This window comes from Sitophilus oryzae, unplaced genomic scaffold (assembly GCF_002938485.1).
Source record: "Sitophilus oryzae breed Bouriz unplaced genomic scaffold, Soryzae_2.0 scaffold_811_pilon_pilon, whole genome shotgun sequence".
Classification (NCBI taxonomy): Eukaryota; Metazoa; Arthropoda; class Insecta; order Coleoptera; family Curculionidae; genus Sitophilus; species Sitophilus oryzae.
In genome coordinates this window covers 1,048,574-1,073,478 of record NW_022147430.1, presented here as the reverse complement: position 1 = coordinate 1,073,478, position 24,905 = coordinate 1,048,574, and the positions used below count along the sequence as shown (strand labels likewise).

At 33.2% G+C, this 24,905-nt stretch overlaps 1 protein-coding gene across 4 annotated transcripts in view; it reads right to left on the bottom strand.

Moving 5' to 3' along the window:
• LOC115889163 (putative uncharacterized protein DDB_G0282133) overlaps positions 1-24,905 on the bottom strand; it is a 157,884-nt gene that overhangs the window by 35,644 nt on the left and 97,335 nt on the right. For 3 of the 4 annotated variants that reach the window (XM_030909109.1, XM_030909112.1, XM_030909111.1), the window contains 7 exons: positions 20,942-21,091; positions 20,593-20,877; positions 13,584-13,904; positions 13,262-13,402; positions 12,997-13,155; positions 10,511-10,634; positions 6,630-6,841 (listed from right to left, as the gene is read on the bottom strand). In XM_030909109.1, the coding sequence (XP_030764969.1) occupies positions 6,630-6,841; positions 10,511-10,634; positions 12,997-13,155; positions 13,262-13,402; positions 13,584-13,904; positions 20,593-20,877; positions 20,942-21,091 (1,392 nt within the window). The remainder of the gene's footprint in view (positions 1-6,629; positions 6,842-10,510; positions 10,635-12,996; positions 13,156-13,261; positions 13,403-13,583; positions 13,905-20,592; positions 20,878-20,941; positions 21,092-24,905) is intronic. The other variant, XM_030909110.1, reaches the window with a different exon arrangement.

The window sequence follows — 24,905 nt, the reverse complement described above, 5'->3', positions numbered from 1 at the left end:
TTTAACCAGTTTTATTGGTTTATTTCAAAAATGACAGATCATATTTCAATAATATTGGTTTGACTGAGAGATGAACGACAAACGAACGCCAATGCGTGTGAACTCGTCTTAAGATTTTTGAGAGTTGTCAAACTCTTGCCAATTTATAGGTTATAATTTTGTGTCAAATTATGGTCAAATAGAAATAATGAAATATTTTGCATTTTGTATTTTGGACTGTGTTATTACGTGTGTTTCGTGTTTTTTAAAATTAAGTGGAGGAAAACTCGCGGGAAAATTAAGTGTTGACCCAGGCCATAGTTTACAGTTAATATTCGGTGCCCAGAGACCGCCAGAGACAGTTTGCCAGAGATTATGGCCAGAGAGATGTATTAGCCACAAATAACATTTGTGGAAGAAAAAAAAGGAGAGACCCCGAAAAATATGGTCAAAAAAATGGTTGCTTTTGAGAGAAAAATTTACACATATTAATTTGTTGAATGAATTGAAGTTGGAACCGGAAGATTGGTTTAATTATTTACGTATGGATGAAGCAACCTACTCCGAACTACTAAAAATTGTTCGAATCTCGGCCGGGACATAACTTTTTATTTAGTTTTTTAACTACTGTTGTATTCTATAGTTTATTTTTGTAGTATAAAAAAAGAACTATTTATACTGTTATTTTTTAATCTCCGTTATTAATATAAATTGATTGTTGGTACAATACCCCATTTAATATAAAATAATATTCTACTTTTTGAAATGTATCGGGCCCTAATTGTACCTAAAAGTAATAGAGTAGAGTCGGGGATTATGGAATACCATTTTTATTTATCCAATTATTTAAAAAAGTATTTGATAAAATATAAATAAAAAAATGACAATGGATTGGTCAAAGGTTTTATAACAACAACATAGAAAAAAAGTTTGTTTATAAAACAAACATAGAAAATTATTTCGCGTTAACAAAAAAAGTACATTTTTGCTTGTCGAAAAAAATGGTCGGGTAATATGAAATACGTGTATACGGTAATATGGAATAGTATCATATTTCACATAAAAAAAATTCTAGCGACAAAAATCGCAAATATAACAGTCACCGCGTTCAGTATCTGCGCATAATTCGTGTGCCCAGAGGTTGCATCGTAGGCACTGTATCCATATTTCTCCTTTTACGTCGGCCGTGAATCGTCCTGAACAGAAAATACATTCTGCATCAACTTTCGGCCTATCGCTCATATTTGGGAATTCTTCCTCATCAGTCGAGTCATTCAAGGATGGGATACTTTCATTTAAATCATCAGAGGATGTGTCTTCCACCATTTCCTTTCTTGCTTTTTTTCTATCATAACTAATTTTTGCGTCAACATTCATTTTGCTACTACCAGGTTTTGCACCGTCGACGGTTGGTTTTTTCTTTCCGTCGAACTCGACTTTTCTTTTAAATTTATTATTTTTATTTTTCGATGAGATTGACTCTTCCAGTTCATTTTTGTTTGGAGTCGTAGTTACAATTTTAGCTGTTCCCGATTTTCGACCTCTTACGCCTTGTCGCTTTTTGAGAACAGGAACTGGAACTATATGTTGTGGTAAAACCAGTTGTCCATTTGTCCTATCGCCGACATTTTCCTGGTCACGCGGTGGGTTTAAGCGATCTTCATCTTCAATGGCGCTTCATCTTTTCTTTGTGCTTCTACTAGAAAATCCTCTTCTGTAAATATATTTCTGTTTACTGGAAAAATACCTGTTTGCCGAAATCCATTGACTGCCCTTTCACCAGTTTGTATCTTCAAATAAGCTTTACCAAGCAGGTCACTGATGTCATATTGAGATATTGGACGGTTATTTTGCCTCAAAAATTGTCGAATTTCTTCATTGTAATAGGCTTTCAACGCTCCCATTACCGATTTGTCAAGCGGCTGCATTCTGTGTGTTGTGTGAGGCGGTAGGCACAATAAAGTTACGTGGTTTTCTCTAGCAGCAACAATAACTAAGTTCTGTGTGTGAGTGTGGTGCCCGTCCAAAATCAAAAGTACAGGGTTTTCGGCACTTGGTCTTACATAATTTATGAAATGATTAAACCACTGCGTGAATATGTCGGTTTGAATCCACCCGGATGGGTGAAAGGCAAAAATACTTCCCGGTGGAGCTCCCTTTTTTATTAGTTCACTTGTATTTTTGCGGGGGAATATAAGAAGAGGTGGCACATAATTTCCACTTGCACTCATACAAAGAACACAAGTCACTAGTGATCCACGCTCTGCCGATGTCAACGCTCCTATCTGTCGCTTTCCTCTTTGCGAAAACACCTCGGGACACTTTGACTGAACTATGCTTAGACCACTTTCATCAACGTTAAATATTTGATGGGGTGAAAAGAGCTTTTCTTCCATTTCTTTCTCCAACAAATCAAAAAACTCATCAACGTTTTTCTTGTTGAAGCCAAGAGCTCGTGCAAATGACGTTCCAGTCGGTTTTCGTAGGCTTAAAACCTGCTTGTGACGTAATCTAAATCGTTTCAGCCAGTCCTTTCTGGCCGATTTTTTGAGCAGCAAGAAAGAATTCGGAATGTTATTCCTTCTAGCTAACTGGAATGCGAGATTACAGACATCCCGTCTAGTTAACCCATAAAAGGGTTTCTCCATTGCCAGGCAATGCTTCATTAACTCCTTTTCTAGATGATCCGGCAAAATTGGTTTCCTGCCTAGTATTGTTTGGCATACCTCACCTGCAGCACCATCTTTCTTGCAACTTCTGAAAAGTGTTGCACGAGGGACATGATATGTTTTGCATGCCTTCAAATAGCCCATCTTTTTGCTTCTAACTGCCAACACCGCTTGTTTCATGTCTTCTTCGTTCCACTTTTTACGTTGTGGCGAGGTTTTGGTAGTACCTTTGTTCATTTTGTTATTATTTTGCGACATTTCTAGAATAAAAACCAATTTTGAAACTATATTTTTTGCGTCGGGTAATATGGAATACTATTTCATATTAACCGCCTTTTTAAATTTTGGCGGTTAGGTCAGAAAAAAATGCTGGGTTATTAAAATGAGCCGTAATCATATATTATTGTTTTCTCAGATCATTCATCTACCTAATTAAACAATAATACTGAATAAAATCACGCTCAAACTTGCCTAAAATAAAATTTTAATGTACTAACCTCAAAATTGCCGGTTCACCGAAATCACAACAACTGTAAAAACAACTTGGCGTTTAATTTCCATAGACTAAATATTCTAGTGGGAGAGCATCGCGTCTATTTGAATGATATTAGAGCAAATGGTCATAGATGGCGCTAATAGTTTAGCCAAAAATACGGTATTCCATATTACCGGATATTTTCCATAATCCCCGACTTTACTCTATATTTTTAGTGATATACCATATTGTAAACTATTTAATATTTCACTTAAAAAGTTAATTTGCATTGAATAATTGCCTACCATTAAAGGAAATTTGAGCTATATAATCCTTGATGGGCATATTCTGGGTATGCAAATACTTCCTCTATTTTTTTTTAAATAAGACGTAATGCAAGACTGAAGACCAATCAGACTCAACGTTTTCTTCGCAAGCAAGTTGGAACGCGAACGAAAAATCAACCCGCGGCTGATTGCGTTCAAGCCAGTCAATTGACGGTACACGATAAACAAAACGGACGACTTGATGCTTCACACACACCGTCTTGCATAGCAACTTAAGACTGTGCAAGCAAACCGGACGAAAAGCATGCGTGTCTGAGGCGGCCTTTATACAGGGTCCGGCAATAGTGCGTCAGGCATCTGTAGGTTCTAGAATAAAAAAATTGGGAATTTTGTTTAAGTGCAAACCTAAATCATGTACTAGGATGTATTTCAAGAAAATATTTTAACTTCTATAGGGTGGCTCAAAAAAGTGTGAGTGGATCGGGATAATTTTTTTTAAATGGAACACCCTGTATATTATTGCATTTTTGGCTTCCTTTCAGATCACTTTACATAAACCTAAGACATGAGTAAATATATTTCAGTGATTTCAGAGATATTAATAAATAAATAAAAATTATATATTTTAAAGCCTGTCTTAAAAAAAAATTAATAATACAAGAACTGTCCTGAAATCAAAACTGTATTAGATTTACTTTAGATGGTCTGTACTTACTTTGCTATAAATATGGAAATCGTAAATCGTACAGGATGTTCAAAATTCTACGCCAAACTTTCTAAAATATAAAATAATTTTTCTTCGATTTTTTTTAAATGGAACACCCTGTATATATATTTTTTCAATAGATGGAGAATTAAAAAATGAACATTTTTTGCATTTAAAGTATTTCAAAATTTTTAACGGTTTTGCAGATATTCCCGGTTTTATATTTCATATGGCATTCTCCACAGTAAATTTTTATCAAAGCCACCCAATTATTTTTCTCTCGTATTTTACCATTGAAAAGCGCCATATGAAATAATACTGCGTGTATCCGGAAAACTATTAAAAATTTTGAAATACTATAAATACAAAAAATGTTTATTTTTTAATTCTCCATCAAATAAAAAAATAATATATAGGGTGTTCCATTTAAAAGAACAAAGTAAAATTATTTTATATTATTGAAAGTTTGGCGTAAAATATTAAACATCCTGTATGATTTGCGATTACCATATTTATAGCAAAGTAAGAATGGACCATCTAAAGTAAATATCTAATATAGTTTTGGTTTCAGAACAGTTCTTGTATTTTTAATATTTTTTTTTAAGAATGGTTGAAAAATATATATTTTTGATTTATTTTTTAATATCTTTGAAACCACTGAAATAGATTTACTCATATCTTAGGATTATGTAAAGTGATCTAAAAGGAAGCCAAAAATGCAATAATATACAGGGTGTTCCTATAGAACTTAAAATATTTTCCGGAAATACCTACATTCTGGTACATACTTTAGGTTTGCACTTAAACAAAATTCTAAAGTTTTTTATTCTAGGAGCTACAGACGCCCGACGCACTATTGCCGGACCCTGTATATGATACCAAAAACTGGAGTATCTGTAAAATAGCAGCACACGATATGTAAATAATAATCATATTGAATAATTATATTGATAAATGTAACAATAAATGCAGGAAGTTGCTTGAGCTTGAAAGCCGGAAATCTTTTTTATATCTTTTTTGGTATATGGTGTTTTATTTTAAGTAAATCCTTGCTTGTTTTGTATTAACACATACTGTAATTGTTTTTAATAACTCGATTAGATTTTCTCAATTTTATACAGTTTTTTTCATAATATTTTGAAGTAATCACTTGTCACTGAAATTTTAAATATATTAATTTTCTGCTATGCGTTCCAATTGTACCAACTTATTCTTTGTAAAATAAAATAACCTAATTTGGAAATAAAATGACAGACACATCTATCACTGTCAAGGATCTTGTCGTTGGACAGACTATACTACAAACTGATCATTTTATATTGAGTCTATCATATATATAAATGAAACACGTTTAGATTGGAAAGTGCCCATAAGGACAATATATGGACTTATGTATTTGGGCGACTATGGGCGACTTATGTATTTGGGCGACTTCATTGGCGAAGTCATGACAATAATAGCGTAAGAATGGAAGAAAAAATTATATCGTCCAAAGAAGTTGGCTTATAAATGACGATAGATTACATTCCCCATGTAATTTTACTTAAAAAATAACAGCTATCTCCATTCCATAGCCATTGCTGATGTCTTTTTTTCGTCATATTTTACCTATAATATTTATTATATTGTTGGATCATAGTTAAAAACTCATCCCCTAGGTTTAACAGTTCTAATTCAATGTTGGAAAATATGTGGATTACTTTTTGGAAACCAATGTTTTATTCCACGGTTTTTGCATTTCATACAACACTTTTTAATGCCACATTTCCACAATCATCAGGGGTTTTGCGTAAATACAATTAAAATTAAACTTTCAAGATAAGTTGAAAAAGAAAGCTTTGTACACTTTTTGGTATATTTTAACAAGAACAGTTTAAATTTTTTATATTTTTTTTGGATTTCCTAACTTTTGAAGATACTGACTTTAACTATAGAAAATGCCAGGAATATTCTTTCTCTCCTCGTTTGCCGTTATTACTTAGGAACCGCTATAACAGCGATCTACTACATACAGCGCTCTAAGGCGATCCATAACAATTATTTTTAATTTTATTTTTCCATGAGGAGAGTTCTGGCGGGAAGCCGAGCATTCCAATCTATATTTATTTCTTTTATCTATCGTATATCGAAAGAGAGATACATGACAGTGACAGTTATTGTCTGTCATTTTATTACAAAGTAAATCAACTTTTTCTGTCAATTTTTGAATGTCGTGTCCAGCAATCCTGTCGTGTCTTCGAACAATAGAAGAGTTTAACCATTCAAATCTTATTTGTTTTTTTTTAACTGAATAATTCAAAAAACGTTGTATTTTTGGACTGTCTATCAAATTTTGACAGATTTTAAATATAAATCGCATAAATGAAGATAGGTCGAGTTGTACGTATGAAGAAGCTTATTAACGAACTTTTGCACTGTATTTCTGAAACGTAGAAATAGTGAACGTTGCCAAGCTTACACTTTTTTTATGGTTAGTATAGGATAATATTGCGCACTAAACATCTGCCTCTTACTTGTAAGCTCTTTTGCTATTGTTTGTTCCTGTTCTTGCTTCATGGTTGTCATCGCTCCCGGTGCGGAAGCTTCATTCTCTCTTTTCACGAATTCCTCTCTTTTAGGACTCAAATAGTACTCATTGGAAATTGGAAAACGATTGTAAGAATTTCGTAGTATTTGATCATTTTCCATGACTTGTTTACCTTTGTACGGATTATTTTGAACAAATCTGTAAATTTAGTTTATTAATTAGACTATTTAGAAAAAGGAGTAGGAACAAAAAAAAAATGTTAGTTTTCTAATCACCAACAAACTTCCCCTAGGAGATACAAGACCTTGTCGTTGGTGAGGCAACTCCTAGTCAGGTGCAAATACCCTCTAGCACTTTGGCTAGGTCTAAGAAGCATCTCACTCATCGTCTTGTCCCTGGCTGTAGTGCGTGACCAGGGAATTGCACCAAGACGCATAACAATACCGGACGTGGCTACCCTGTCCGTCATACTAGGCACCCCTTACTGCATATGGTCATGTCTCACGGGTAGAGGGCTTAGGGGTCTTGACTTAACCGCCCGGACCAAGAGGAGACAACGTCACCAAAAATCTAAATCCTACGATGATGGCGGGACCAGGTCAAAGGGATGCGTGGGATAGGAGACTAGTCTGGGGGCACCAGGGGGTTCCCCCTTATACACTCACCGGCAAAAAAAACCGGCCACTAAAAACTAGTCCCAATTTCAAAGTTGGATTTCTCGCGAACGACATTCATTAGATTTTGATGATTTTTTTTTAAATTGTAAATTAATTCCTTCTTAACGGATGCTACGTCAGCAATTTTTATTCCGAATTTATTTTAACCATATACAGGGCACAACAATAAGACGAAGTTTTTTGCCCAAATTTTGTAACACCCTGTAGGGTGCAGCAGCTGTAGTAGCTATTGCTAAATCAAATCACATTGTAGTCTCATCTTTTTTGAGCATTTTATTTTTTTAATCACGACATTATCTCTGTTTGTATTGGAGATACGCTGCTTTAAATCAAACGCCTTGAAAAAAGCTTTAAAATCAAATTAAACATCAAAACGTAGACGTAAACTAACTAAAGTTTATAGTATCTAGTGTCCACTTGCCTGGTGAAATTTCCCGTTTCCATATACCAATTCCAGGCATCCTGGACTGTTGTTCGAAATATACCCAGGGTATCGGAGACATAACGTTGACTTCGGCCATCCCCAATTAAAGCCACAATACGAGCAACATCCGTTACACATAATGGCATTTTTTAATTTGACAACCGTTTTTCTCATATTGCAAATACTCATAAATCCGTTTTCACCTATGTCGCCTTGATTATTTATACATAAAACTTTCTGCCTTATCCGAAATGAATTCTGAATTTTTCCGAGACGTTCGTTTTAAAACAGCATATCTCCAATACAAAAAGAGATAATATGGTGATTAAAAAAACAAAATGCTCACAAAAGTTGAGGTTACAATGTGACTTAATTTAGCAATAGCTACTACCGCTGCTGCACCCTACAGGGTGTCACAAAGTTCGGGCAAAAAACTTCGTCTTATTGTTGTGCCCTGTATATGCTCAAAATAAATTCGGAATCAAAATTTCTGACGTAGCATCCGTTAAAAAGGAATTAATTTACAATTTAAAAGAAAAATCATCAAAATCTAATGAGTGGTTCGCGAGAAATCCAACTTTGAAATTGGGTCTAGTTTTTAGTGGCCGGTTTTTTTTGCCGGTGAGTTTATTTACCCCTTACTTTTATATGCGGGTCTCTGAAGAAGTGGACTGACTCTTCCTAGCGACTCGTGGGAACACTATGATATCTAGTATTAAAAACACCACCGGTGAAGCTGTGGGGAAACCCCCTAGTGACACTGGGCCTAGGGACTTTCATCGTTAAGTGTTTAACGATGAAAGTCCCAAAGAACCAAACCCAAAGGAAACTACAGGAGAGGCCGCTGACACTTGCGCAAAACCATCCTCCACAAGTGACAAATAAGCTACCACCTTCTCCAGCAAGGATAAGAAGGCCCAACAAGCGACATAAGCTACCGTTTTGTCTACCCGGCCTGGGCCAACCACTAAGTAAACGATGGTGAGAACCTCTCACCTCTGCTCCGGTAAAGAGATGGAAAGTCAGGATGGAAAGCCGTCCAACACCGGTAGGAAAGCAGGGACTTATCACCAGTTTTGTCACTATTGCTGGATAAGTAAAAATGGTGGTATTGCCAAAGGATTACCCAGAGGCGGCATTAACTACCGAGCAGCAAACGGCTCTGGAAGAGGCGATACTGGACGAAGCAGTGGCGACTGAAACACAATGCTCTACAAAATGTGGGTCAGCTGCGATTTGCGGGGATACACTTTCGTGTAGGCATGATCTTTATAGATAGTGCATATCAAGAAATTGGTTGGTGGAAACGGTAGCTAAACTTAAGAGTCGGCAGGGACCGGGACTGGTTGCACTGAAGGGAGAAAACATCCTTAAAGAGGCGACCATCACGGTCTTTCTGCCGAAGAGCAAAGGGAAAGACAACATCTACCTGCCGTGCCTTATCCAGGCCCAAAAATCCAATGTAAAGACATCGTGTTGGCGAGTCATCAACTCGAGAGAGGAGGGCCATGGTCAGGTCCTCACAATAGGTCTCAAATCCAAGGAGGCAATGGAGAAAGAGGGAGATGTCCTCTATTATAGATTCGGGACAACACCGGTATCAGGTCTAAGATGAAACCAAGCTAAACAGGTGGAAAAAAATGGAGACAGATCCTCCCGCCTCTACCTCACGGGTACCTCAGCCGGAGGCAAGCTTCTCGACTGTGAGGGGCATGGAGGGCCAAACCCCAACCATGGAAGGGTGTATATCCCCGGAGTTGGTTGACGGCCACTTCTCGGAGAAGGAACTTCAGTTGTCAGAGGTGGATGGGAAATACCCTCTCCCCCCTGCAACGGGAAAATCCCCACATACTCCAGAAACCTAAAACCAACCAAGTCCAAAGTCCTACCCCAGACCCTCTTCCCACCCCAAACATATTCTTCCTTCCGTTCCCCCCACGCATGGGATATCCCAAATAAATCTGCACCATGAAAAAGGGTCTTCTGCCACAATAACAAGACTCTTTCAGAAAAATCAGCATGTAATGGTACTAGTCCAGGAACCCTGGGTGTATCAGGGACAAATTAAAGCTTTGGCTGGAAAAAATTCAAAGGTAATATATGATAACAGGCAGGAATTTCCTCGAGCCTGTATTCTTATAACATTACAACATTAACTACACATGCGTTTCAGAATTTACAATCCGAGATCCAAACATAATTCAACTCAATATCGAGGATTGCAGCAAAAAGATCGTGATTGCCTCTGCATATGTTCCGGGTGACGCGTGACGCTGACGGGGAGACACCGCCTCCGGAAGTACCGAAGCTCGTGCGATTCTGCAGCCAACGGCGACTACCTCTGCTATTGGGATGTGAGTCCAATACGCACAATGAGGTATGGGGAAGCACTAATACTAAACAAAAACACTAGAAGTGAGTGTTTACTTGAATTCCTCTTAGCATACAACCTGGAAGTTCTTAGTGTAGGAAGCACCCGCACGTCCGTGACAAAATCACGGGCAGAAGAATTAGATTTAACAATCGGGAGTGCTAGTGTAATTAGTTACGTGAAATATTGGATGGTCTCTTATTGAACCTTCCCTATCACATTACGGAATCATTGAGTTCAAATTAGGAGGAATCATATTCCAATTTTGCGCCTTTTACGCTCTTCTCATTATTTAAGTAGGTATTTTTGAAATTGTTTAGGATATGTATTGCACATTTAAATGTATTATACGTTTGAAATTCATATTATACAAAATAGAGAAAATTGGTACTAACCTGGGCCATCTCTGAAATTCTGGATTATATCTAAGAAATATATCTTGTTTCTCTTCGGCTGTTAACGGTCTGTCATTCAAATGATGATGCGGTTTCCTAAGATGTTTGTTTGGCAGTGCATAACCTGGTAATTTTAATTAGATGTTCACTAGTATCTGATATACGGTACTAGTATCTGATATACACACGATATATATATGAACACGTTAAAGCATTTTGAACATTGTTTAGCCGTAGGATGTGATAATTTGCAATTTCTTTAATTGCCATTTAAGTCAGGGGTACTTTAAACATTTGTCTTTCTAAATATACACCACCTTAATTTTTCGAAATAAATATAATTTAAAGTAAAAAATGTCTATATCTATGTGGCGGATTCATCTCTCCAAAAAAATCCTCTATGGGTATTTCGCCACTGCAAGAAAATCTACAAAATAAAATAGTTATTTTTTGTATTTCTGTAAATACTACTGCGTTAATCCAATGGAGACTACTTGTCAGCAGTTAGGTTTACTAATAAGCAAATTTGTCTAACGAACAAAAAAAATGCTTAACACTTCGGAAATTTTATCTCTCCGTCGTCAGATGCAAAAAAATACAAAGGAAAAAAACCAGAAAAAAACTATTTAAAATATTTAATCTACAACAATGTCATTATGACACATTTAACATTGTCATTTGGATATCATTATGGCTGTCATAATAGCACTAATGCTATTATGAAATTCATAATAACACGCAAATTTTATAATAAGAAACAAGCAAAAAAAAGGTACCTAAATACGTTTATTTATTGTAAACATTAATTATAATATCAGTACAATTGGTTAAATTAATTCCAGACGATGACAGGTGAGTTGAATTTTTAGAAAGTAAATTTATTTCCTGAGTGCTTGAACTTGTTGAAAACCCATCATTGCCAGAAATGTTACCCAAAATATTATATGACACTTTTTTCTTATTTTCTTTGGAATTTTCTATATAGCTCTATGTCACTGTTAGAGCGCCAACCACCATGTCTTTTAACAGTTAATAAATCCACTCCTGAATCTGCAAGCAACGACGCAGACGATCTACGGAAACAATGTCCAGTGTATTGTTGTGGATTTGGAAGACTTACGAACAATGCTATTTTATACAGCATTTTCCCTAAAGTATTAATGCCAACGGGTTCCTTAATACATTTTCCATTTCTGTTGCTTGGTCGCATTGCTATATATCTTCGAACCATTTCCACCATATTTATTTACATACAACATTCAATACAACAATTCCTTCAATATCCGAAGGGACACTTTCAGAATCAGAATCACCCATATTAATATTATTTTTTGCTTTTTGCTAAAACTGAACGTTTAACACAAAATTGAACATCAATAATTGAGTTGTCAAAGTCAAAATGGAAAAATCAACAAGCACGGTTACCACGGCGTCGACTAATATGGGCACCTGATAATTTTGAATTTTAATTTTTATGAGAATATCTCTGAAATTTTAAATTAAATCAAATCTCTTTGGATCGTCTCTCGTGTCGCGTCGTAGATTAAATTTTGAATGATACACGTTCGATACGAACTTTTTAATGGAACTTGTGTAACTAAGCCACTCGGCTAACGCCTCGTATCTTAACGTTACACGCGTTTCATTATGATGTTCGTATCGAACTTGTATCATTAATAACTATAAATGCAACTATTCGAGAACACTTTATTTTTTTTAAAACATATACGTCTACAAAAACTGTTGACGTTTTGTTAAAATGACATTATATCAAGTTAAAATTGCATTGCATTTTATAATTTTGGCGTTGTTAAAATCCATTCTGTGCCCTGTGTCGCATGAATGCTGACAAATCTTAGAATTGTGAAAGTCGTCCTTCATTAAATAATATAATCTTTATGTTCTTTAATTCGAACATTTAAGGGTCTAGATGTTTCACCAATATAAAATTTATCGCATTCACATGGTATTTTATGTATTACATTTTTTGTTTGTTGTTCAGTATAGTTCAGTTTGTTGTTCATTGGTTTAGTGTGTGATAAAATGGTTCTAAGTGTATTTTGAAAGATGTTCGTATGTTATATTGTTTTCCTATCCTTATTTTTTCCGAAATAGAATTGTAAGTTGTATATATTGTGTATTGTTATCATTGTGTGTATTCTGACTATGATTTGGGGTTTGTTTTTCGTTTAATGTTTTGTCAATAAAAGATGGTGGATAGTCGTTTTTTATTAATGTATTTTTTTCCGAGGACGGAAATAGACAAACTTTCCGAAACGCATTTTTTTTGTTCGTTAGGCAAATTTGTTTATCAGTAAACCTAACTGCTGACAAGTAGTCTCCGCTGGATGAACGCAGCAGTGTTTACAGAAAATAACTATTTTATTTTGTAGATTTTCTTGCAGTGTCGAAATACCCATATAGGATTTTTTTCGAAAAATAATTTAAAGTGTCCTTTTAATACGTATGGGCTAAAATTGTATTACCTTTTACACTTCCTTGAGGTTTACCGGGCTTCTTCTTTTTCTTCATTTTAATTTTCTTAGATCCAGCACTTTGTCCTCGGTGTGCTCCAACTTTATTGTGGTTCTTTTTTGACCGATGCAACTTTTTTAAAGACGATTTATCGTGATCGTTGAGCGGTTCTATAACCCAAGCTTAATTAGGTTTAGCACATAATTATAAAACATTCTTTATATTTTTTATGACATGAAACTTAGAATGAGCAATATGTTGGTTGAGATGCTTTACCTATTTCTGAATAATTATATTGATCGTCATTTTCTTCTGTTGTTTTATGTAGATTTACTTTATCTTTATCTTTTTCCTCGTGAGGTTCTGCCTCTTCTTCATCTCCATAGTCATCTTCTGATTTCATTTTCTTCCTAATGCCTGCAATTAGTTTTGAAAATTTGAAAATTAGTTTTCAAAGATTTCAAATATAAAGTCCCCTTTACCTATCATTAATAAAATTTTAGAAAATATCATAGTTTTAGAAAAATATCTCTTGTATAAAAGTCATATTATATTTATACTTTTTAGTAGAAAATTTTCTATTCTATTGAGAACTTACCTGCGTTATCTTTAGCCGTATTCATATCACTGCTCATATGCTTATTTATTTCACTATCATCAATAACTTCGGGGTTATACTCGTAATCTAAAGAACTTAACTTCCTTTTCATATATCCCACTTGAAACGGATCATAATAGTGGAACATATATTCTGGAATTGGAACTTCCCTATCCTTTCTATTTTTGTGTTTACGTTTCTTTGACTTTTTTTCTTTTTTCTTTACATGTTTATATTTTAGTGCTGCCTTCTTATCACGAACTTCGCCATTTTTCGTTAAATCTTCATAGTCGTCTTGTGATTGAAGGCTATCCAATAGTTCTGTAAAATGAATTCAATGAACTAATTACGCACATATATTATTTCATAAAAAAGTGAAACAAAAATATATTTTCTCACAAAAAAACATAAATGAAAAAAAATAGTCCTTTGCAAAATTTAATGCTCGTGAGATTTTTTGAAAAATATGTTAGGAACAGCCTCGTGCAACTCCTGCAATCGGAACACACGATTACTGAAACACTCAATAATCGGAATCGGAACACCCCAGTTGCCATGTTATAGTCGGAACGCTACCTCTTTAATTGGCACGTTCCTCTAAAGAAGTGTCAATTACGTAACATGGTGTCTGTTTGCTCCTTAGATCTTATAAACTTCGTGGATAAAGCTACGCCACATGTATATTGCACATGACTTTGTTTATGGGACTTTCCCTTGCATTTTTTTTTATTTATTTCTTTCTAGAACAAGATTATCGTATAAGTCTATCCTTCTCTCAGAATACGCTACTGAGCATGCACAGAACGATATGGAGCTAAAACGGCCTACACACATAACGATTTATCGTACTGCATGCAGTACGATATACTTATCGATATCCATCGAAACTGCCGCATTAACGATAAATCGTAGCGTGTGTACGGAAATTGGATGGTTTGCAGTATGCAGTCGTCAAATCGTTTGCAGTACGGAGCTTCCGTAAAATATCGTATCAACGGGTCATGTCTGGGGTGGGGTTTGAACGGAATTCTGAAAGTGTGGAGTGTATTCCCTGCCGCAGCGCGCAGTTACGATATAATTTTTATTTATTTTTGGTTTAATCAATATTATGGATTTAAAAAATAAGACGTTCTGGGAAGACTTTATTGATTTATTTAGAGAAAATAGATGCCTATGGGATGTGAAATCAAAAGATTATGCAAATAAAATGAAAAGAAATTCCGGTTATGAAATTTTGTGTATTATTATTTTTTTCTGAATATTTCTTTCTCTCCAGAAACCACTTTTTACACCATTTTCGCTTTTTGATTTCTTTTTGTTCATCATCTTCATCTATCAGCAATACCGCAGCTACAAGCACGGCACCTTTCTTCTTTGAAATTCTTGACATAACGGTAGCCCTTCTCGACGAAAAGTGAATAATCTGAACTGCGGCAGTACAATGTGTTGCATCGTGTGGACAAAAAATGGCTGTACTGCAAGCCTTACGATTTTCTTTACGATCTGTAGTTCAACGAGCAGAACGATAAATCGTTACGTGTGTAGGCCGTTTAACTTGGAGAGTTTTTTTGCTGCGTTGACAACAATTACTAAAAATATAGACCATTAAAATTTTTTAATCAAGATATAACTGGTACGTGAATTTATTATTTTGAAAATATTTCTAATATTATTTCAATATACTTTTTATATACATTTTAAACAAAAATTAAATCATATAATGATGAATCCTTTTTTAAAAATGTTTTAATACACTACTTTGAAAAATACCTATTATGAATGAGCAACACGAGGGGAATAGAAACAGTAACCGGGGAAATATTAAAATATGTTTTGACATGGAAAAGTCGAAACATATTTTAATAAAAAAATTAATTAATGTTACTTTGTGTGCTTTTTGTATACTGTTTGACCCGTGATAATAAAGAGTTCATTTGGATTTTCGACGATATTTAAGTTTGTTTTTGTAGTGTGATAAAGTTAGTGGATAAATAGACATTATGACTAATAAGAATATCATATATGTGAAGCTGTCCGCAATAGGAAAAATCTTATCCTTAAAAGAACTCCACAACACTAAAAGTATGAAAACCTCTGAAGTAGGTATGTTCCATATTCTCAAAAAGCAAGGTAGGTATATGTTATTTAAAATCGTTTTTTTAACCGACTTTTATTGAGCGAAATATGCAGGGTGTCTTAAATAAGTCCAAATATTTTCAGGGGTGGTATATTTCGACCCCAGGAACATGTCTATGAGGTTTTAGGATAAGGTTTTATATTTGTGGAAAACAGGTTGGCGTTATTTTTCTAATGTGGAACTTCTGTAACAAATAACTCTGAAAGTAATATGTATTATTATTCCATAATGTGTTCTTTTTTTATAAATTGGATTAGGATCGAAAGAAATCAACAGAAGTCCTTTGTTTTAAATTTGTCGACGTTTCGCAAAATTTATTTGCATCTTCAGGACACTACAAAGTTAAGAGAGCAGAAAACACAATCAAATAAAAGTTTTTTTTCAAAAATTTAATAAACAACCCAAAAACACATATCAGTGGAATTACACACATATACAATTGGTAAACTACCCTAATGTTAACAATTAAATAAAATATATGTATATGTTACTCACATTTAAATCTGGACTTTCTTAGTCATATCCATTAATACACGGATGGTATAGAGGGGAGTGGTATATATCCCTTTTTTCCTTTTAAAACACATAACACACTTACATAAAAAAAAACATATAACACAATTATGTATAGAGAAATATCACGAAAATCTTTTCCTTTCACAGACAAGCAGTGCAGATGTACCTACGTTGACCGTATACAGAGAGCAACTAATTCTAGTTGATAAAATACTAATATAATTTTTACCTGGAGATAAAGAACAGTTGAAAAAAGAAACATATAAAAATATTATTTGGATTTAAACCATTATTTTGAAGTTATATTATTTAATTTTTGAAAGAATATTAAAATATGCTGTACTCAGGTTTTCTACGTCTGTTCTTTTATTAACGCAATTTTTGTTTTTTTGGATTTCTATCATCTCTGCAAATAATCTTTTCTTATAATTAGATTGTGTTTGTAAAATAGTGGTATTGTCAAAATCGAAGTTATGGCCTGTCTCTATTTTGTGTTCTACTAATGCGGTAGGATTAGATTTCAAAAGAAAGTTCCTTTGATCATTTTTATGTTCATTCAATCTTTGTTTTAAATATCTACCGGTCTGCCCAACATAGCTTTTAGGACATTGAGTACAAGGAATGTTATTATTATGCCGGATTTCAGTTGTTTTTTGAAAAAGAACCGTCTCTTTATGGTGTTATGACTCCTTGTTGTAATTTTTATTTTTTCCTGTTTTTTGTAGTATGACCCTTAAATGTGTTTTTAATTTGTTCTGACAGACAGTCGATATAAGGTATTTTACAATAAACTTCTCTATCATTTTGGTTAGTAGATTTTACAACGGTTTTCTTGTTAAGAATTTTTTTAATCATAGATATTGGATAATTATTTTTAATCAACATGCTTTCGATATATTTTAAATTTTTATTATGAAAATTAATTGATGATAGTGATGTAGCTCTGATTTTCAGGTTATTAATAACATTAATTTTTGTTTCAAAGAATGTTCGGAAGAATAATTGAAATCTCTCAGAGAATGTCGGCTTGTGATACCAATCTGTCTCTATTAATTGATTGTGTCTAATTAGTCTCACGTCAAGGAATGCTATGCTGTTGTTTATTTTTTTTGTTCTTGATTAATAGGAATTGAAGTTATAATATCATTAAATATTAAATAATATAACTTCAAAATAATGGTTTAAATCCAAATAACATTTTTATATATTTCTTTTTTCAACTGTTCTTTATCTCCAGGTAAAAATTATATTAGTATTTTATCAACTAGAATTAGTTGCTCTCTGTATACGGTCAACGTAGGTACATCTGCACTGCTTGTCTGTGAAAGGAAAAGATTTTTCGTGATATTTCTCTATACATAATTGTGTTATATGTTTTTTTTTTGTAAGTGTGTTATGTATTTTAAAAGGAAAAAAGGGATATATACCACTCCCCTCTATACCATCCGTGTATTAATGGATATGACTAAGAAAGTCCAGATTTAAATGTGAGTAACATATACATATATTTTATTTAATTGTTAACATTAGGGTAGTTTTACCAATTGTATATGTGTGTAATTCCACTGATATGTGTTTTTGGGTTGTTTATTAAATTTTTGAAAAAAAACTTTTATTTGATTGTGTTTTCTGCTCTCTTAACTTTGTAGTGTCCTGAAGATGCAAATAAATTTTGCGAAACGTCGACAAATTTAAAACAAAGGACTTCTGTTGATTTCTTTCGATCCTAATCCAATTTATAAAAAAAGAACACATTATATATTATTGGATTGACAACAATAAAAATTATATTATTCCATAAAGTTTTTTTTCTTTCTTGGGTATGAGGTTTTTTAATTGACAGTTTATTACTTTTTTTATGCGACGTTTCGCTCCAACAATGTGGGCTTTTTCAGGCACTTTATTCTAAAAACTTGAAGTCGTCTTGCTAGCACCAGTCTGTATCAAATTTCTGTCTGTATAGAATCAAAAGTCTGTATAGAATTTTATACAGACTGGTGCTAGCAAGACAACTTCAAGTCTTTAGAATAAAGTGCCTGAAAAAGCCCACTATGTTGGAACGAAACGTCGCGTCGCATAAAAAAAGTTTTCTATCTTTCAATTATAAAACCTCATACCCAAGAAAGAAAAAAACTATATGGATATAAACTAATGGTTAAAGAAAGAAGAAACAATTAAATTATTATTCCATAAATAACCATAAGGTTTTTTGCACAATACAATATGCAGAGCCTATACGGGTGATTCCTCTAAGTAGGTCATGCTTTCGGGAAATGATGGGGGACGTCGAAATATTAACTTTGATGCACACTATAGGTCGGAAATGCCTTTTACGCTAGAGACAGGGTGTTAAAGTTTTTGAAAAATTAAAGATATTCTTGAATAGTTTTTTAACAGCTGAAGGTATCGTTATAAAATTTTATTATAGGAGTCCACCTATAGTAAACGCCACGAATGTTTGGGAGTGATTCATCGGTCGCTACCATGTGAACTAATCTGTTCAAGGTCACATAAAACTTAATTCCAGTGCCGTGGTGTTTCAAGTCATATAATAATCTGTTGTAATTTGTTGTTTTAACTGTCAAAGTCTTGTCAAAACATATATTTGGTTATAAATATAAACTGGAATGCCCCATTGGTCGCACTGCAAGCACACCAATGGACTGACGCACCAAAACGAACCAATCAAAGAAACGCGATATAGTATCGTCTTTGTCAATCACGCTAACATTTTAGAATAAGTAGGAGGAGCGCAGGCAGATGATCAGACCGGGCCTTTAAAACCTACGTCTGCGGTAAATATTTACGTTTTTAATGTAAATATGATAGCGCGCGTGTCGATTCTAACTTCATCAAGCGATGAATCACTCCCAAACTTTCGTGGCGTTTACTTTAACAGAGACACTTTAAATGTAAAAACAAGAGGTTTTAGTTTCAAGCAGTGGCGTAGATGTGACCATACCGGTATGGTAGGCTATTAAGATCGGCAAAAAAAAGTTTTTTTTAATTTCACTCAAAATGAGTTATTTGGGACATAAATGACCTAAATACAAAATATTTTCATGGGGTCTGTCCGTCTGTAACACGATAACTCAAAAACCGCTAAACCGATTTTAACCAAATTTGGCACAAAAATACTGTGGCACCCGAGAATCTGGCCATTAGTTTTTGGTGGGGGTGGGGGCTTGGTAAGGGGGTATGGGAGGGGGTTAAAAATTTTAAAAAATCGTAACTCCAAAATTACAGTAGCTAGCGAAACCTGGTTTTCAATTTAAGATTAGGAATAATATTTGCTAATAATAATAATTTGTAATAACATCAAAATCAGTCAATGTCGCAGTTTTTGAGATAAAAAAAATTGGAAAAATTCCTTTACTTTGAAACTAGAATAACAGCCTACCAACCTATTAACACATTTTAGTAGGAGCGGCTATACGTGCCTCCCGGTGCCGATTTTTTCAAAAAAGAATAGTACGCCTCTGATAAAAATAAAAATTTCGGAGTTTTTTTATTTACTCGGTTTATTTCCAAAAAAAATGTGAATGAATGAATTTAAAAATAAATATTTTTCTTTTATGAGAACCTTAAGTATAACGAATTATTATAACTACCTTAAAACTAAGAATTTTGTAATTAACAATAAAAAAAATCGAGTTTAAATTTATAATTTTTTAAAAATTTATTTAAGGAACTAATAGTAAAAAGTACTAAAGTTACCCAAGCTGCGTAAATCTCTGTATGCATATGTATTTCTGCCCTATAGTTTTATTTTATTTATTTTTCTGCCCTATATTTAAGATTCTCATAAAAAAAAAAATATTTTTAAATTGTGGCAAAATGGTGTTAGGTAGGGGAAAGATGCAAGAGACATTTTTTCTTGGAAATAAACCGAGTAAATAAAAAAAAACTCTAAAAAAATTATTTTTATTAGTGGCGTACTATTTTTTTTTGAAAAAAATATCCGATGCGTATCACATCTACGTCACTGGTTGAAACTAAAACCTCTTTTTTACATTTAAAGTGTCTCTGTTAGGTAGACTTCTATAATAAAATTTTATAACGATACCTTCAACTGTTAAAAAAAACTATTAAAGGATATGTATCTTTAATTTTTCAAAAACTTTAACACCCTGTATCTTGCGTAAGAATTTCCGACCCATAGTGTGCTATATCAAAATTAATAATTCGACGTTATCTATCATTCCTCAAAAGCATGACCGACTTACAGGAATCACCCTGTACATTCGTTAATCAGAACGATTTGCTCATCGGAATATGTTGTTACAATTAGCTGTTCCGATTAGAGAAGTTGCAGTGTATTGAGGTAAATCTTGTATTGAAGATCGAATTAAGAACCTTTTGTGTCCCGAATTATATTTTCTTGATCATTACTATCGAACCCGGTGAGCAAGTTGGGATCATAATCATAATTGACTGATTTCAGAGTCCTCTGATTTAGCGACGGGATAAAATCAAACGCTTCTTCTGGACCATCGTCACGATAAAAAGATCTAGCGAGTCGCTCTTCACTGGGCACTTTCGTTCTTGGCTGATGTTGTCTAATGTGTTTTCTTTTGTACTTTGGTACAGGTGGAAGGTGTTTCTTGTCCCTCGTCTCGCTATTTTCATTTTTAGAAGACTCTATTAAATATTACACCATTATTAATTATTATATTTTATGGATTTATTTATATATTATTAAAACCTCTTTTTTCGGTTGCTAAAATTGCTTCATTCTCGTGATCTGTTTTCTTGTGTTTTTTTACTTCTTTCGAATATTCTTCTTCATCTTCCTCCTCTTCTTGATTTTCATTATTTTCCGCATCATTGTTTTCTTCCACTAAAATATTTTCACCTATAACAACATTAATTACTAAACTAGATTTCTAATACTGCGTCACTCTAATGACAAAATGTTAGCTGTACCTACTTATTATTTAGCATAATATCTTGAATTTCAAAGTTGTAATAATTAATGTAGTAATTAATGTAGTAATAATGATTTATTTATTTAAGAGCTAAAACAGTAAATGTTTTTGGTGTATTATTTTACTTTTCTGATTCAGTAAAGAACTATCTAGATTTTCCTGCAATAAAATCTCCACAAAGGTATAAAAATAATATAACTTTAATTCTAACAAGTTTGAATGGGATGATTGTTGACATTTTTAAAGAGCTAAATCTTAAAATTGGAGTTATTATACAAGGTGCTACAAATCGAGGCACGAGCATTGGTATCTCGGAAACCGTAATAGATACGAAAATGGTTAAATTCATCAAGATGCCACTAAAAAGTTTTAAAAATTTCAAGGATTGCTGAGTTTTTTCGAAAAAACGGATTTTTTTGAAAATCATTTTTATTTTTCCCTGTCATTACTTTTTAGAAAATCAAAAAACGAATTGCACATTCTCATAGCCACTTTATTAGGGCTATATGATAGTATTTTCAGATTTTCAAATTAGTTGATAATTTCTGAGATACAGAGGCCAACTTATTTTTTTTAAATAGGGACCTGCATTTTTTATTTCATGTTTTGAAAGAACTCGGTCTCCTGAGTACAATGATATGCCACACTTATTTTTTTTTTGTTTCGGATATTTGAACACAATTTTTTTAAATTAATTTCAAGTCCGACACTGTTTTTTTTTTAATATTTAATCTATTCATCGTTACAATATTTATAAGCTTTCAAACTTAACAATGCCGTGGGGTAAAAAACATCGAATACGGAAAATCAAATACAATAAAATAATAAAAAATAAATAACATAAACAATCAAATCATTTCCCCGGAAGGTGGATTGCAAATGGCCAACATTTACAATAAAGAGTACAAAAAAGAGTGCATTCGAAAGTATAAGAAGAATATATGTTCAAAGAGTTATAAATAAGATTGAACAAAAAATAAATTTGTGCATTAGGGAGGGTGGTAACCCTTTCGAACATGTAGAGCATTAGAAACTAGCTTGTAGAAGTTGATTTATTTATAATAACTACAAGTAATATTTTGTATATTATTAGATCGTACATTGAGATTTAAAATTCACACAAAAAGTTAAAAATAATATCTTTAAATTGCTGACCTGAATATTAAATAAATAATAAATATAAAAAATAATAAATTAAAAATAGAGTCGGACTTGAAATTAATTTAAATAGTAGTAATTAAATAGCTTTGTTATAGTTAAGGTAACCAAAACAAAAAAAAGTATCAAGTGTGGCATATCATTGTACTCAGGAGATCGAGTTCTTTCATAACTTGAAATAAAAAATGCAGATCCGTATTTAAAAAAATTAAGTTGGCCTCTGTATCTCACAAATTATCAGTTATTTTGAAAATCTAAAAATACTATCAGACAGCTCTAATAAAGTGGCTATGAGACTGTACAATCAATTTTTTGATTTTCTAAAAAGTAACGACAGGAAGAAAATAAATTTTATTTTTTTAAAACTCTGTTTTCCCAAAAAAAACTCAGCAATCCTTGAAATTTTTGAAACTTTTTTGATAGCATGTTGGCAAAAAAGAAAGGCGCAACTTTGCCCCAATTTAACCATCTTCGTATCTATTACGGTTTCCGAGATAGCAATGCTCGTACCTCGAATTTGTTGCACCCTGTATAGGTATAGTTTGATAAACGGAACTGAAACAACAGGGCATCGGTAAGTGGAACGTAACGGCCTCTCATAAAACATAGCTGTTTTATTTTTTCTATTCATGCGTATACGTCCAGGTGCTTGCGGTGGTTTTTCGAAATAATATATCACTAATTTCTCTAATATTTTCATTAAATATTATATAGTTTTACTTTAAATGTATCTACATTGTAACGTTTTTAATTCGTTACCTGTTTTTTATACCCTGTTGGTCATCCAAACTATGTGGTCTGGATTTTAATGCGTGTGAGAATAATATAAATAACCTGTTGACAGACAAAGAGACAAAATCAAAAGCGGCATACAGTGTTGCCGGTTTTTTACGTTTGTAGGAAAATGTGTGTAGAAAAATATAAGCTATTTTAAAAACTTTCATGTATACTACTGAAATGAAGGTAATATATCTAAGGTCAATATTATATATTACAGGCTGTAGTAAAATGAGTAACTAATAGTGAAAAGTAAAGTTCTAACCCTAGATGCAACAATTTGTAAATGCCTACTTGTGCGGTTTGAAATTTTGATGCAAAATCCGGCAATACCGCATAGAAGAAATGTATTGACCCAATCTTTATCTCTTTTTAATACATTTGATTTTCCATTAAGCTGTCTACATTGCTGTACTACACGTTAAAATCCAGATTGCGCAGTCTCGATGACCATAACGGTATATGATCTAAGTTGGTCATTTCTGATCCAACCCTGGTAGTTTTGAACTACTTTGCCTAGTTTTGGCTATAACTTTCTCTTGTTGGCAACATTAATACTATCGTCATGTTTTGCGTTTTATTCCACTCCAGAATGTTTAATAGAGGAAAAGGCGGACGTATTGACCATGGAAACCCTCGAAATATTTTGAGGTGAGTTTATAGAAAATTTTCGAATATAGGTTTTAATTTTTATAATGTTCCATAGGGTCTCTTGAGGAAAATAGTTCTTCCCTTAGGAACATAAAGCTTAATGTGTTCCTCAGAGACATGCTTATAGGATTATATTTATTATTGTTGGGATTTATATTTTATATGGAATTTTTCACAGCAAATATTTATCAAGGCCACTCAATGATTTTTCTCGTTTAAAGTATTTTATACGTATTTTACCGGTGAAAGAGACATATGAAATAACACTGCGTGTATCTGCGAAATCATTAAACATTTTGAAATACTTTAAATAAAATAAATGTTATTTTTTTAATTATATATCTAATAAACTAAGTATATACTGTGAAGCAATAGATGATGCTGAACACACGATTTTTGTCTGCCCTAAATGCCACGACTCAAGACAGATATATGAGAAGGAACTGGGGAGGCGGTTTACTCTGGAGAACTTTGCGTTGGACATCGTGGGAGAAGAAAATGAATGGAAGATGACCTATAATGTTGTACGGATGATCATTAGCATCAAGGAACAGGTAATGAGAACTTTGGGACAAGTAGAATAGTAAGCCAGCTACCACGTTGAAGTAATGCGAGAGCAGTTCCAGCGTGGAGCATGGATTGGCAAAGGGGGGTTTTAGTCGGTAAAAACCCGACACGGCCCACGACTATCCAACATCGGGTGTCTTTTGAAGATTTTCCCCTCCATATAAAAAAAAATAGAAAATATCTAATAAAAAAATAATATACAGGATGTTCCAGTGTGTGGCGTAGAATTTTGAATAACCTGTATGATTTAAGATTACAATATTTATAGCAAAGTAAGTATAGACCATCTAAAGTAAATACCTGATATAGTTTTGATTTCAAGGCGGCTCTTGCATTTGTAATAATGTTTTTAAGAAAGGTTGAAATATATATATATATATATATATATATATATATATATATCTCTTATTTATTTATTAATATCTCTGAAACTATCGAAATCTATTTAATCATATATTAGGATTATGTAAAGTGATCTGAAAGAAAGCCAAAAATGCAATAATATAAAGGGCGTTTCATTTAAAATAATCATTCTGATCCACTCACACCTTTTTCAGCCACCCACTATAGAAGTTAAAATATTTTCCT